Below are 14,808 nucleotides of genomic sequence, written 5' to 3' on the forward strand. Positions count from 1 at the left end.
GTTGATTCGCCGGGCAGGGAGGTCCATTGTTCGCCTTCCTTGTCCTTATGATCGGCAATAATCTGGTGATTCGCCAGCCATGACAACAAGCATGATTTAACCCCAGATCGCCAGGCCTCGGTACCGGTACCGAAACCGATTAGCGCCGGCCTTCACGATGCTTCACCACCACAAGCATTGCGGGGACGTCCAATTTGCGGCTCGCCAATACGTGACGCTACCATCCTAGAGCAATCGTCTGAGCTTGATCGCACTTCAACGCAGTTCGCATCCCTCCACCACGGAGTAATGGCCTCCGCCGCATCATCGACGGTCGGGTCTTGACGAATATAAAGCGCCATGTTGCCCATCAGTCTGTTAAACGACCAGCTTGGTCCTGTCCTGCTCCCATGAGCCCGTAATTGTTTTCCGTTTTCGATCCAGGACGATATGCGGTTCCTCAATGTCCTCCTTGGCGCGGCCGCCGTCACTTCGGCGGTCGCTGCACCAACCACAAGCAGCGACGCACCTGTAACGAAGCGCAAGAGCAAGTTCTTGTTCACGGGTGTCAATGAGTCCGGTGCTGAGTTCGGTCAGGGCAACCTGCCGGGCACGCTTGGCAAGGACTACACATGGCCTGTCCACTCAACCATTGATGTAAGAGAGACAACTCGGATCCAGCGAGGAAGGGAGACGAGATCAACCACTTATACTAACCCAGCATCTGGCAGACTTTGACCGCGAAGGGCTTCAACATCTTCCGAGTGCCAATTTTGATGTGCGTTGATTGCCAGGAGCTTGTGTAAACCACGCCAAACCCGAAAATCTACTGACAGCCTCAACAGGGAGCGAATCATTCCAAGCACCCTTACAGGTAGCATCAACGAGGCATACTACAGCGGCTTGAACGATGTCAGTGATCCCACAAGCCCAATGGACGGGAACTGGACCTAACCTTGGCCCACAGATCGTCAGCTACATCACAAGCAAAGGCGCATACGCCATCATCGACTCGCAGAACTTTGGGCGCTACTACGGAAACGTGATCACCGACACAAGCGGGTTCCAGACGTACTGGAAGACCATTGCCGCCCGGTTCGCGGGTAACAGCAAGGTCATCTTCGACACCAACAATGAGTACCATGACATGGACAACACCCTCGTCGCACAGCTCAACCAGGCTGCTATCAACGGCATACGCGCGGCTGGTGCCACGAGCCAATACATCTTTGTGGAGGGAAATTCCTACACTGGCGCTTGGACCTGGGTATGTGCTTTCCAGCTAATTGTTACTGCTCCAAACAAATGCTGCAGTTCTCAGATGTCGTGGTTCTGACATGGCAACAGGTCTCCTCCGGCACCGGAGCTGCTCTGGCCTCCCTGACGGACCCCTCCAACAAGATCGTGTACGAGATGCACCAGTACCTCGACAGCGACGGTTCCGGCACACACGCAGACTGCGTCTCCTCCACCATCGGGAGCGAGCGCATACAGGCCGCTACCCAGTGGCTGAAGCAGAACGGCAAGAAGGGAATTCTCGGCGAGACTGCCGGGGGCGCCAACAGCCAGTGCATCCAGGCCCTGACGGGGATGCTGCAGTACATGGAAGCCAACACCGACGTCTGGGAAGGCTGGCTGTGGTGGGGAGGTGGCCCGTGGTGGGGAGACTACATGTTTTCCATGGAGCCGCCAAGTGGTACTGCATATACCTCGGTACTCCCCAGCATTTCGCAGTTCATCTGAACTCATGGTTGATGACGAGTTCGACGACGGCTACTCGATTTCTAAGCCTATATGAGTGCAGCAGTGCCGTCGTGGTTTCAATGCTTAGGTGTGACGAGGTGTGCTACTTCTTCACCAAAATGTATATATACAATCGCATTCACCTGAACATCCTCACGAAATGCTACTGGATGACGGTACATTGAACTTTGATGTTTCTGGAAAATGTGTCCGCGCCGCTCGAATCCCTGCGTAAGAGGTGGATTACACAAACAAGTGAAACTACCCACTTTCCGATGCTGTGTTCTTGACTTCAAGTATGACTCTGACTTACCGCACTTGCGATAAGTCTGCGACTTACAGATTTATTTAGGCCAAGCTATTTTATTTGGCCCTGCCCCCAAGTGACTGTCGGCCTGACTCGCTGGGGTAACACATGTTGGGGGATCGTCGCGGGTGAAGATCTCGGGCAGGGGGAAACCTTGATCGATGCAATCCCGCCACTTACCGGCAACTCGACACACACATAAAGAGCCCGTCATCCCGTTCGATACTGAATATAGGACGGGGCTGTGCTCTTCATCTGGCGTGCACCGGGGAATCGCCGCTTCTCGATATCCATCCGGGCGGATCGAAACACGAATCTGGAGTTGTTTCGAAGATTGCAGGGGATCTCGGGCGAGTCAAATCCATCGCCGGCGTGCTAGAGCACCTTAAGATTAAAGTGTATCGCGTGGGGTAAAGCTGGGTGGGTCCACGTACAGCTGAGGCTCACCGTTGGACAGACGGGTAGGGCTATTGTCGAGGCACCGCACACCCGCAGCACGACATGAGATGACCTGTCGCAAGCTGCTGTGGCAGCGGTCTCTCGCCGCCCAGAGCCGAGCTCGTCATGTGCACTGCTCCACGCCCCGGTGATCACTCGCCTTGACTGCGGGCCGTTGAGTTCGGAACAGGCAAGTCGCAACGCACCGGAATGCTTACCGAGGTGAGCCTCTGCTCAGGGCCCCGAACAGCCCCATTTATATCCACAATTCCCGGTGAATCTCATTTCACAGGTATCTAGCAACTGTGAGCCCTTGGCACTCACTTATTATCTGGGGCAGATCTCTTGCGCAAGAAGATCAGATGGCTATTCATTCCTCCCCTTCACCGACCTTGTCATTCGTTTCCAACAGTCAGGATGGGTAACACCGCCAGCACACCGTCTACGCCCGATGTTCCAGAGAACTCGAGGCTGACTCCGCCAGCCGGCAGCATCACTGTGTGCGCGACGGGAGAATGTGACTGGCCTACCGTACGTGCCTGAGAAGCCTCGCTCCGGCAATATTTCTCACTGACATTCCTCGCAGATCTCGTCGGCTGTGAACAGCATTTCCAACACGTCCACAGACCCGACGACCATCTTCGTCTATAATGGCACCTACACGGAGCAGGTGTATCTGCCACCCAAGGCGGCCAAGGTCACCATCTATGGGCAGACCTCGGACATCACCAGCTACCACGGCAACACTGTGACCCTGCAGTACAACTCCTCCCTTGCCGTTGCGCCAAACGACGAGTGGACCGCCCCCTTGGTCAACGAGTCGCCCAACACTGCGGTCTACAACCTCGACGTCCGCAACCTCTGGGGCGAGGGCTACCAGGCCGTCGCCATATCCGCCTACAACACCAGCCAGGGCTACTACGGCCTGGGCATCTACGGCTCCCAGGACACCCTCCTGGCCGAGGTGGGCAACCAGTTCTACGCCAACAGCTACATCGAGGGCATGACCGACTTCATATTCGGCGAGCACGCGCGCGCCTGGGTCACCAACTCGACCGTCGCCAGCAACGGCTACGGCTGGGTCACGGCCAGCGGGCGCGTCGACGAAAACGACCCGAGCTGGTACGTCATCACCGACAGCGTGGTCACCACCGCCGAGGGCGCCGAGGTCGAGGACGGCAGCGTCTTCCTGGGCCGCCCCTGGCGGAACTGGGCCCGCGTCACGTTCCAGCGCTGCGAGATGGGCAGCCACATCAACGAGACGGGCTGGTCCGAGTGGACCACGGACGAGCCGCAGACGGACCGCGTCACATTTGAGGAGTGGGACAACACCGGCGCGGGCTCGGACACGAGCGACAGGGTCGGCTACTCCACCGTGAGGAACTCGCCCCTGCCGATTGAGTTCATCCTGGGGGCCGACTACAAGGACTGGGTTGACGAGCTGTACCTGCCTTCTGAGTAAGATTTGATAATGCAACGTCGGCCGAACGGTCGGATGTCTTTTCGTCTTGTATATAGTTTCAGATCACCACTGGTGTGGTGCAATTCCAGGCTCAGCCAGGTCCGGTGTAGTTTTTGAGTCAACAACACATACCTCCGAACGTGAACTGTCGAAATGGCAACGACACTGTGCATAGATGACATTTGAAAGAGGTTTCTTTTGGCCATGTTTCAAATAAACCAAGTAGATGGAAGGCATGTATCGATCTGAATGATTCTGTGCACGGCATGTATGAGCACACCGAGAAAACCAACATCAACGACATTGGTATCTTTGTGAACTGGCAAGGACACAAGTGGCCTTGTTAGCAGATGAGACCTTGAGACGGTGTATGTCCATGCTTCCCTTTGCTGTGGACGATCATATCTGGGGAACCTGGGAATAGCATTCCCCATCCAAGCACTATGGTAGCTTGAGGTGGGTCACTCAGATCTGATAAGAAAATATTGAGGTCAGGCCTTCTTCCAATGATGTTTTGGTGCGACTACCAAAGGTACAGGAGGGTTGTTCTTCAACAACTGGTCACGCTACTCAACATCTGAAGAACGCAACGGAGCCAACCGCCAGCCCTTCAATTCCGGCTTGCAACGACGGCTCGATCTCGGGCGCAAACCTCGGGTTATGATTGAATGGTAGGTCCTTCAAGGTGCAATTCCTCTCAGCCTCGTCCTACTCCTCTCGTGGGGTCACGCCGTAGTTCCAACAGACGTATGGAATCGGCTTCCCGCCTGGCGGATGTCCGAGAAGAACGAAATCATCTGCAGTGATGTCAAGGTCCATCTCGATGATCTTGTGCGGAGCCTCGTCGCCGTAGAAGATTCGCAGTGCCCGAGTGAGCTTATCCGTTGCTTCGCCGTCGCTGTCGGTTGGCGGGCAGCTAGCAGAAGTCACGATGCGGGGGCTCTTGGGAGCGTTCGCAGCTTGACATTCCCTCTCGATTATGCGCTTCACTCCCTCGACCGCCGTGTGTTGTATGTCCTTGTTGAAGGACCGAATGTCCACTTTGAAATCTGCAAACTCCGGTATGATGCTGGCGTCCGTTCCTCCGTGGAAGTACCCACTGGTGATCGCACAGGGCTCCTTGAAATCAATCTCTCGCGAAACAACCATCCGCAGGCGCGAGATGATGTTGCTTGCCATCAGGATGGGATCAATGCCCAGCTCGGGCGTCGACGAGTGTGTTCCCTTGCCGTAGACTCGGACAGACAGTGAGTCGAGAAAACCGAGCACGCGACCTGGGAGAGTGCCTATGGTGCCGGCCCTTGTGGGGACGGCATGCTGACCCAGCAGATATCAGGCAGTGGTATCTTATCGAAAAGGCCGTCGTCAATCATGGCCTGGGCCCCAAGTAGTCGCTCTTCGTTTGGCTGAAAAATGCAGACCAACGTGCCCGACCAAGAATCCTTCAATTTCTTCAGCAAATCCGCCGCGCCCAATAAACTGGCCATATGCATGTCGTGACCACAACCATGCACGACTCCCTTCAAAATCCCGTCGGTATCCAGCTGCTTCGCTTTGCTGGCGTATGGAAGGCCCGTGTCCTCCTCCATCGGCAAGGCATCCAACTCTGAACGGAGCCATACCGTGCTCCCCTTTCGGTTCTTCAAGATACCCACAAGTCCATGGCCACCTATGTTTCTGTGGACCTCATAGCCAAGAGACTCGAGATTCTCAGCGACAACAGCCGCAGTGCGTGGCTCCTGGCACGGGAGCTCGGGGTGTTGATGGAGGTCTTTGTAGACTGATGCGTATTTCTCCAAGGACGGGAAGGACTCTTTGAAGGTGTCGCGCCATCTGTCGAAGTAGGGAGGAAGCTCGGTGTTTTGAATCTGCATGTTGAATTGAGTGGGTCAAAGATCACGATAACGAAGAGAGAACGATGTGTTGCTGACCATTATGGCGCTCAAGGCTTGACTACAGTAGATGCGCAGACCTGTAGTGGATTGTGGAAAGGTTACGTTTGCTGAGGCAGGTTCGATTGGGTCTGGCGATGATGCGAGTGTATGTTTTCGAAGTGGGCTTGATGGCTAAGTCCTGAGTGCAGAAGGGGCCCCGGAAGGCATCCTTCTTTGAAGACGTACACAGGGTACGCAACCCCTAACATCTGTAACCCATTCAGCTGTGTGCTAAAGTTGTGGACTGGTCCAGCCGGTGTGGTTGACTGCGTTTTGGAAACTTCTGACATTTTGTTAAACTATGCTACAGTGGAACAGCGTACGGAACCGTTTCACTATTGCAACATGCATGCTCCAAACGGCAAAACCGACCATCCCCTTTTTCCCACATAACTTCCCAGTCATCTTTTTCCTTAATTTTGAACCAGAAAATTCCCAACTTGACAAGTCCGTTGCTCTCCACAGACTTCCTGACATTTTGCTCGTCTGTGCGATCATTGTCAGCCAAAGGACGTCCCATCGTCATCTTGACAAGGCCGCTGCCATCCACAGATCTCCTGGCGTTTCCTTCATGTATACGGTAACCGTCAGCGATACCTCCAATGGTCACGTCTGCTGTGCACAGCATCTCCCTGACCGAGTCCGTCATGTGTGTTCGCGAATACCTGAGGTGGGGCAACTGCCGTCCTTGTATCTCTCCCCATTTCACGAAGAGGTCCCACCAGTATACATGCTTTAGCACCAAGAAGTAGAAGCTTTCCATCCTCAGACCTCCATCATACTTCACCACCTTCATTCTCTCCTTCCTTCCCCGGATCGTATCCAATGTCCACAAGCCCACAAGCTTCACTGGAGGTTGACGCATATGCATACGCCGCCAAGATGCATTGCGTCGGTAAAACGCCACCCTGCGTCGTCCGATGGGGAGCGCCTCGATGGCCAGATCATTGAAGCCGCGGGGGTCTGGCGTGCCATCTGGCGTGCCGGCGAAGTCAAATAGTAGCGGAAACAGCTCTGCCAAAAGAGGATTATATGTGACCTCATCACTCCACGCTTGCTTCTCTTCGCACTTGAAGAAAAGTGCCCTTTGCAGTAAGGTTGACCCCTGGATCAAGTCTCGCCACCGTCGGCACACCCGGAGTGCTGATGTGAGGAGGGTGCGCATGTCCAGGTTGAGAAGAATGGGTTCGAGCAGCTCGGGGATGGCGAGCACCATGCTGCTGGAGAGCTTGGAGGTAGGAAGTCTTCTGCTCTCGCTCATACTGGACAAAGGTAGCACTGATCTGGTGGTAGGGCTGTGCGAGGTGATGGGAAGCTTCGTCGTGGAAGTGATATCCTGAAGTTTAGAACAAAAATAATGGGGTTTGAAGCAATGCAATTGAGATTTTTGACCGCTTATTTCGCCGTTGGTCGGCATCCAGGTTCCACTGTACACGTGATGACAACGCTCCGGGACTAATACTTGGTCTCGGCATTTAGGCAGCACTCCAGAAAGAGAAAGCTCTGATAGGCTGAATAGCGCCCGGTGCCTGAATACTGTGACTCAAAATGCGTCGTAACGTCAACAGTACAGTAACTTATTCTCCATAGAAAAGCTTAACAGCAAGTTCTCAATACTAGATTCGTGTGGAGAGGCCACGCGAAGCCGCAGGCTCAAAAACTTTATCTATCACTGGGCGGTTCAAAGATCTTATATGTAAGATACTTAAATAGTAACAGAACTCTATTTTTAGTGGCCCAGTGTGGTCACTAAACTGAAGGAACTAGGGCTTTTTATTTCCTGGAACTCCTGATCTTCTCTGATTCCTACTGTCTTTGGAGCAAAGGGTTCCCGGCATGTTACAGTCAATTTCTGGAGATATCTGGATAAATCTTGTTTGTGTCTTGTTTGCGGCACACACCCTTGCATGGCCAAGTCATATGATCTAAGGTTCTTTTGCTAGGTTTCAAATCTGGAAGAGAACCCCAACTCATGGTGACAATACTCGAGTGCCTTTCTGTTGTGGCGTCACTTTCCAAGCAACCCACGGCGGCTAAGACCGGGCTCGCCATGGGCCGTTTCGCGGGCCCTCACGGTCTTTGCGGCAATCTATAGTCAGAAAGTAGCCATCACCTTCGCCACAGTCGTACGCTGGCTGATCTCAAAGTGGTTAAGTCTGATGCGGAATGTCACAGAAAGACTCATGGCAACAGGTCCGATTATTCAGCCACAAGTTCTCAGCCGCAAATGTCTCGGTTAACTTACAAAATCTACAACTGAAAAGTACTCAGACGAATGGCCTGATCTGACGCGAAACTGAGTAAGCGACGGAAATTAATTCAATTCCTACGAGAAGATGATCCTAAAGGCCTCTATTGAACTGAATAAACCAGTCAGTGACCGGGAAGGCATAAAAAGACTCTCTCACCCGCTCGGAAAGCCCGACCTGACGCCGCGCAGCGAGCTGGCAGGGACGGCCGGCACGCTGATCGAGCGCGTCTGCGATCCCGGCTCCGCCAAGTGGGGATGCAGCAATGGTTACTGCTGGAAGCTGTGTGGGAAGCCAGGCTCAGGCACCTGGTGCTGGACCGCGCGCGACGAGGGCTATGGCGACTGGATTACTTGTTCATCTTCTACACAGTGTAGCCTCGGTTTTGCTTGTGGCCAGCCCGGCGGCGGCAATGTTCCCTGTGACGCGTGCGGTTGCAAATGCTGAGCTGGGTAGCAAACCAATGACCATCAACAGGTGGAAAGTTGAGATGGGGCACTTGGATTGCATGCTGCTGGATCACTTCTATTGAGACTATATTTGGATTAACCCAAGAACACAACAAGGGCTCTTATAATCCCATCATAGAGAGCTGTGAGTCGTAGTGCAGATAACAGTATGCCTAGGTATTTCAACGAGCTAGTTAGGGCATCTTAAACAGGAGTCACAGGTTTAGCAACCATCAGCCCGATCAGACTTCTCGCAACCTCTGCAGCGGCCAAGCAAGTGGTCTCGCCATTATTGTCGTATACAGGTGAAACTTCAACGACGTCGGCTCCAACAACATTGAGCCCAACTAAACCATCTAGAATAGTCAATAGTTCACGGGTCGTCCATCCACCGGGCTCCGCGGTGCCGGTTGCTGGTGCGAAGGCCTATTGAACGTCAGTTTATGCGACAACCTTAGACGGAAGGACATACTTACCGGGTCCAACACGTCGATGTCTACAGTGATGTAAACATTTCCGGTGGCCGCCCTCTCTTTGAGCTTCTTGATGACCCCCTTCGCCCCAAGCTCGTCGATGACGCGGGCAGTGATAATCTCAAATCCGCACTGGACGTCGTTATCCAGATCCCTATGCTGACTTCCCAACGGCGCCCGGATGCCAGCATGGATGGAGGAGTCGTTTGATATCAGGCCTTCCTCGTGGGCAATGTGGAGAAACGTCCCGTGGTTGACAGATGCATAGTCCGTGATGCCTCCACCAAGCCTCGTGGGGTCCCACGTATCGATGTGGGAGTCGAAGTGAATCACATTGACGACTCCCCAGTGATCAATTGTAGACCGGAGAGCAGCCAGGGTGACGGTGTGGTCGCCGCCAAGCATCAGGACGCGAGGCGTCTTTGCGATGGACGCGTTGCTAGCCGTGCGCCCGGTGGTGATCTGGGAGGCGGTGAGAACCTGGACTCACAACAATGACAGAGACACTGACCTTGTATGCCTTTCCAAGCTGTTTCAAAGCCACGGTGTTGTCCACAAACGTCAGTGGAGCATCACCACAGTCGACAATTTTTGCCCATTCCTCGAAAGAATTTCGGCCCGAGTACAGGTTCCACGAATGTGGCCCTCGTACCCTGCGTGAGCCGTCACGGATGCCATGAGGTCCAAACCTCGCGCCAGGTCTGTATGATGTCGCTGTGTCGAATGGTGCTCCCAAAACAGCTATGTCATACCTTCCAACCTCCTCGTGGGCCTTGGAATCGAAGCAAGGTACGTATGGCAAGTGGGCAAAGGATGTGAGCCCACCCGTGGCATCCGTGGTCAAGTCGATATCATCGTCACTTTCGCCCTGCGGCTGGATCGGTACCTGTCCAGGCAACCTATCTATTCCGAAGACTGGAGGGAAGACTATGTCCCGAGTGTCGCCGAGGCTTACGAGAGACAATAAAACTACTCCAAGCAACATTTTGATGGATTTATGAACATAAGTGAGCATCTACTGAATGGAAAGAATGCAACGGGAGCATATCACAATGCCGGAGGTCGTGGTCTCGGCATGGCATCGATATATCAGCGCTTATCTCGCTGGTGTGGTTCACACCATAATCAACAACCAATGAGGCACAAGACTAGATCCAAGACGGAAGGCCAATGCATACACAGTCCTATCAGATCGAGTCTTCCGCTATCGAGGTAATACGAAGTAAGTCATATGAGTGCACCACAATCAAATTCCGACCTACCGGCAATGACATCGGCTTATCGGGCTACCGACTGAACGGCTATACGCTGGGTCGCACTTCCCGTTGCGGCTCTGTTTTGCCGCTGGGCTCAAGAACGCGGATCGCTTGTAAGAGACTAGCTGCCACACATATCTAATTATATTTTATAAGTGCCACAATGGCCGTCCTGTTTCTTGAAACATTCAGTATGTTATTATCGAGCCTCGTCAGTATTAGTAAGGAAAACAACCAGTAATCTTGAGACTGATTATTCCCTGAAGTTCAACTCTGAACGAGAACTGTGGGAACGGCATCGAAACTATTCTTGGCCATATAATGAATTTCTACCTCATCTGTTTGGTGATAGTGCCATCGAGGCTGGAATAAGTTCAAGGTAGAGTGGAGCTGCCCGGAGATCTTCTTGCCTGGGTGAAGTTACAATTGACTATCCCTACATTATCAATACCATCAATAAAACTCCAACGCGGGACACGGATGAAGACAATATGGATATTCCGATTTTTTTGTCACTCGAGCACGTTGAGTCATTATGATTGCACAATATCTCTTATCCCCACTAATGATGACACGACATGCTGGGTGGGCGATGCAAACTTGTAAAGTCCCTAGGTAGTTATTCCTAGATGAGTGTTCGTGACGAAATGGCAGCCAATTTGCAGGCGACGTTCACACTGTGGAGCATCCCATAATGACAAGATCAGTGTGATGCGTGAGGGGTGTGCAAAAATTGAAACACTATTCCGAGCTTATTCTTACTTCCATTACTCCTCTTATAAAAGTATGAAGAAGGGCAAGGACCAGCCCAAACTCGAGACAGGCATCTGGCTACGCCTTGCTGCTTATGTGGATTGCACTGATGACTTCTCCGACGGACCTGGGCTGTCTAGCTGAAGCCATTCACCCAGAACGGCGACTCAGCACACCGAGTGGGCTGTTCAGCAGGGCATCAACAAGGACCTTGAGGAGTACTCGTTCCTCAACCCTGCCGTCCAATAAGACATCTAAGTCAAGTAACCCCTATGGCATGAGCGCATTAAAGAGGCTGGTCTGTATGATTGCCCATATCTCGACTATGGCAAGGAGATGGCTCGTTACACGACGTTGTTAGCGTCCTTTTTCGTTACCCTTCACTACGAGTGGTACATGCCTTCTGCTTGCTCCCTGGGTGTGTTCGTCTCACATTTCCCACTCTAAACCATTGACTAACATATCGCAGCACCATATCATGTTCACGGCCCACGACGCCGGACATGGGGCTATCACTCACAAGTTTCCCTTTGACACCTTCATCGGTCTCTTCATCGTTAGCTTCTGTTGCGGTCTGTCCATGGAATCGTGGAAGAGCAGCCACAACGTCCACCACCTCAGCACCAACCAACCTGTAAGCTACGCCCTCTAACTTTGCACCCTGTCTACCTGGCCTATCCGCGTCGCCTTTTTCCTGATCTCGCACATCAACACCATGCAGCTGCACGTCCAGAGAGCAATAGCAGCCACATCATGCAAAACTTCTCAGCCTCTCCTTCCTAGCAAGAGCTTCGGATGAAGTTACACCGAGCTACGGCTCAATATCTACGCAAGTCATTCAAGTCATCAGCAGGCCCAGATTCCTCAACAAGGACGACCCATGCTCGTTTCCGGGTTGCATACATATCCGGGGGAGGTGGGCGAATGCCGGTGAAGGACAACAATCCCGGCAGACCTAAACATATGGCCCATTTGGTCCCCACGCGTTCTTTCGATTCTATTTACATGTTTCCGTGTCTCATTCCCATGATTGATGGAACTATGTATCCTGATGATCCGAGGCTCTGGTCCGTCCAAGAGGAGAATGGCCGGTTCATTGCTTTGTCAACTGGCACCTCTTTACAATGCCGTGGCACGCTATTAGGCATTCTTGATGGCTAGTCTGCAATTTCCAATGCTCATTAAGTAGTTCACTGAGGTACCCGTCTATTCCGGTGAGTCTGGCCTCTCTTTGGGGCCCCAAAAGAAGGTCGTCGACAGAGGGCCAAGAGTCCAACTGGGGTTTTCTCGGCTGCGGCCCATCACCCGGTTAAACACGGATCGCTTCACCGTGATTACCTCTCGCAAATCAACTGCCTGAACGTGAAAGCCTGGTTTTTCAAACGACCTGTCTGCGCCTAGGTAGCATGTTAGCCAGTCAGTTTATTCAAGACTTCACGACACTAACCTCTCGTTGATAATGACCGGCCTGAAGTCGAGCCCACTCCGATTGAGGGCCCAAGTTCCATTGAAGGTCCAACTTCGATTGACGCTCCGAATTTTGATCCGTACCCCTCTCGCGATGTCGCGACCCTTGCATCCATGTATGTGATGAATCCAACAACAAGATGGACTCTTTGCCCCTCGTCTTTCCTCCTGCTTATCCAACCCCACACCCCATCCTCCGTCGCTGCCATTGCAAAGTATTCGCTCTGTTCTGTAAGCACAAACTCCCTACTGGACCTTGCTTCCAGTGAAACCATGACTTGACTCTCTTGACGACTTGCTCCCATGTTCAGCACGCTTGAGCTGGGTGCCTTCACATCCCCGACCTGCAACGATACCGGTCCGGTCGGTATCTCGTGAATCTTTCTTCTGTATTCGAGGCTTGGTAATTTTATGTCATCCGTTGGCGGGTGGCGGTTGTAATTAACAACAAAACTTCCCATGCCTCCGAGCAATTCGACCATGTTGATGCCATTGGTCCCTCGCGAGTGGCCCAAGGGGTCCCAGCTCGGTGCCGAGAGACTGGAAGACTGTTGATATTGTGGAACAACCTGCGAGTGAGGTATGCTTGAACCAGCCTGGCTGGAAATTTGAGAAGGTCGCAGCCGGAGTGAGGGCTGAGCGGGGTTCCCTAATTCCACAGTCTGCAAGCCAACTGTTTCTCTGGGAACTGGCGGGGCACTAGCTGGCCCCTGTTCGACGGCACATCCCTGGCTTATCTCAGATACTTCTGCATGAACAGGTGCACTATTGACTGAGCCACTGTGCGTTGGCTCAGTAGATTGCAGAGAGCCGTCGGCATGATGTTGTACTTGCAAAGACGACGAAGTACGGGTGCCGTATCCCTCGTCCGGATGGGTTAGCCTCGAGACCTGGGAAGGAGAAGCGCTCGTATTATCAAGTGATTGCATGGATCCGAGTAAGAGAATATGAGGCTCGACGTTGGTTGCAGCTTTGAGAAACATAGTGCCGGCGTCTTTTCGATTGCTGGCGTCGTAATCGATGCAATTGCTGATAGTTATCCAAAGATCCTCCGAAAAGTGGTCGGGAATTTTCGAGAGAGAGCCACGATATGACTGATCTAGCTGGTCGTCGAATGGTGTTTTCCGCATGACGAAGTAATACAAGGTGCCTTGGCATATCTTAATTAGTGCCCCAGGTGATGCAGGGTAGAAGAGGAAGCCTCACATCGCAGGGAAAATATATCACTTTTGGTGCTCCAATTTGGCCTATGTTTCGTTACTTCCTGTGACACACTTTTAGCCGAGGTTTCAAATGTTAAGTCAGGGTCTGCATATTCGGCCCACCCCCTGATTCGGCCCACTTTACACCCGCGTGCGCATTAAGTCCACCCCATTATATATTACGCGTTTTCTTTATAATGGAATTTTCTCTTTTTTTTTAAACTTTTAATATATTATTATTTATTAATTATAAAGCTATATATAAAAGAAAATATAAGTATAATATTTAAGGCGATTTAAATTAGTATTAATATTTAAAAAGCCTTTTTATATTAAAATATTTTAAAAATTATACTTTATAATTATTATTATAGTATTTAAAGTTATTTAAATGCCTTAAAATTTTAAATAAAGTTATTATAAATTTAAGAAATATACTTATTTAATTAAATAATTAATTAAGTAATATTAAGGTTATTAATAATATATTTTAAAATAAAGTTTTTTATAACTTAAGTAGCTGCTTTTTAAAAATATTAATTACCTTTTAATAAGCATTAATTAAAGGCTTTTTTTATTAAAAATTTTAAAATTTAAAGTATATAAAGCTATTAAATAACTTTAAATTAAGTAAATAAAGTAAAAATAAGTATAATTAAGAAGTAATTTAACTTCTTTTAGCTATTAATAATTATAAATATTTACTTAAAAAATTATTATATAATATTAATAAAAGGGGTATAGCTAAGAATAAAGGAAAAAATAGCATTATTTTAAGATTTAAAGAAAGGAAGGTTATTATTTAAAAAAGCTATAAGTTATATATATAAATTTCTTTTTTTAAGTATATCTTTATAATAAGTAAATTATACCCTTTCCTTATTATTTTTTAAGAAAAGTTAATTTAATAATAATAATTTAAAACTTTTAAAAATTATAAAAATTAAAAGTTTATAATAATGCTAAATAGCTAAATAAATAATATTATAATACTTAAGTAGCTATAAAAGATTTTTATCTTTTAAATAAAGCTAAATGCCTTTAAAAAATAGTATTTATTAATAATAAATAAGTATAAAAGCTATTATATTTTAAA

The 14,808-nt window shown here is 50.3% G+C and overlaps 4 protein-coding genes across 4 annotated transcripts; 2 read left to right on the forward strand and 2 right to left on the reverse strand.

Annotated features, from left to right (window-relative positions):
* Positions 1 to 429: 429 nt before the first annotated feature.
* Positions 430 to 1,722, forward strand: INS49_013243 (uncharacterized protein; the record flags this gene model as incomplete). The annotated part of the gene is made up of 5 exons (XM_043173942.1): positions 430 to 636; positions 711 to 757; positions 825 to 891; positions 947 to 1,246; positions 1,327 to 1,722. The coding sequence occupies 5 exons, from the start codon at positions 430 to 432 to the stop codon at positions 1,720 to 1,722; spliced, it is 1,017 nt and encodes a 338-aa protein (XP_043020887.1).
* Positions 1,723 to 2,884: 1,162 nt separating this feature from the next.
* Positions 2,885 to 3,929, forward strand: INS49_013244 (uncharacterized protein; the record flags this gene model as incomplete). Its single annotated transcript, XM_043173943.1, has 2 exons — positions 2,885 to 2,998; positions 3,054 to 3,929. The coding sequence occupies 2 exons, from the start codon at positions 2,885 to 2,887 to the stop codon at positions 3,927 to 3,929; spliced, it is 990 nt and encodes a 329-aa protein (XP_043020888.1).
* A 708-nt stretch (positions 3,930 to 4,637) lies between these two features.
* INS49_013245 (uncharacterized protein) lies at positions 4,638 to 7,124 on the reverse strand (the record flags this gene model as incomplete). Its single annotated transcript, XM_043173944.1, has 4 exons — positions 4,638 to 5,164; positions 5,437 to 5,797; positions 6,309 to 6,349; positions 6,737 to 7,124. 4 exons carry the CDS (start codon positions 7,122 to 7,124, stop codon positions 4,638 to 4,640), a joined length of 1,317 nt encoding a protein of 438 aa, XP_043020889.1.
* A 1,641-nt stretch (positions 7,125 to 8,765) lies between these two features.
* INS49_013246 (uncharacterized protein) lies at positions 8,766 to 10,019 on the reverse strand (the record flags this gene model as incomplete). Its single annotated transcript, XM_043173945.1, has 3 exons — positions 8,766 to 8,987; positions 9,038 to 9,496; positions 9,546 to 10,019. The coding sequence occupies 3 exons, from the start codon at positions 10,017 to 10,019 to the stop codon at positions 8,766 to 8,768; spliced, it is 1,155 nt and encodes a 384-aa protein (XP_043020890.1).
* Between the last annotated feature and the right edge of the window lie 4,789 nt (positions 10,020 to 14,808).

Source organism: Diaporthe citri (assembly GCF_014595645.1).
Source record: "Diaporthe citri strain NFHF-8-4 chromosome Unknown scaffold_7, whole genome shotgun sequence".
NCBI lineage: Eukaryota > Fungi > Ascomycota > Sordariomycetes > Diaporthales > Diaporthaceae > Diaporthe > Diaporthe citri.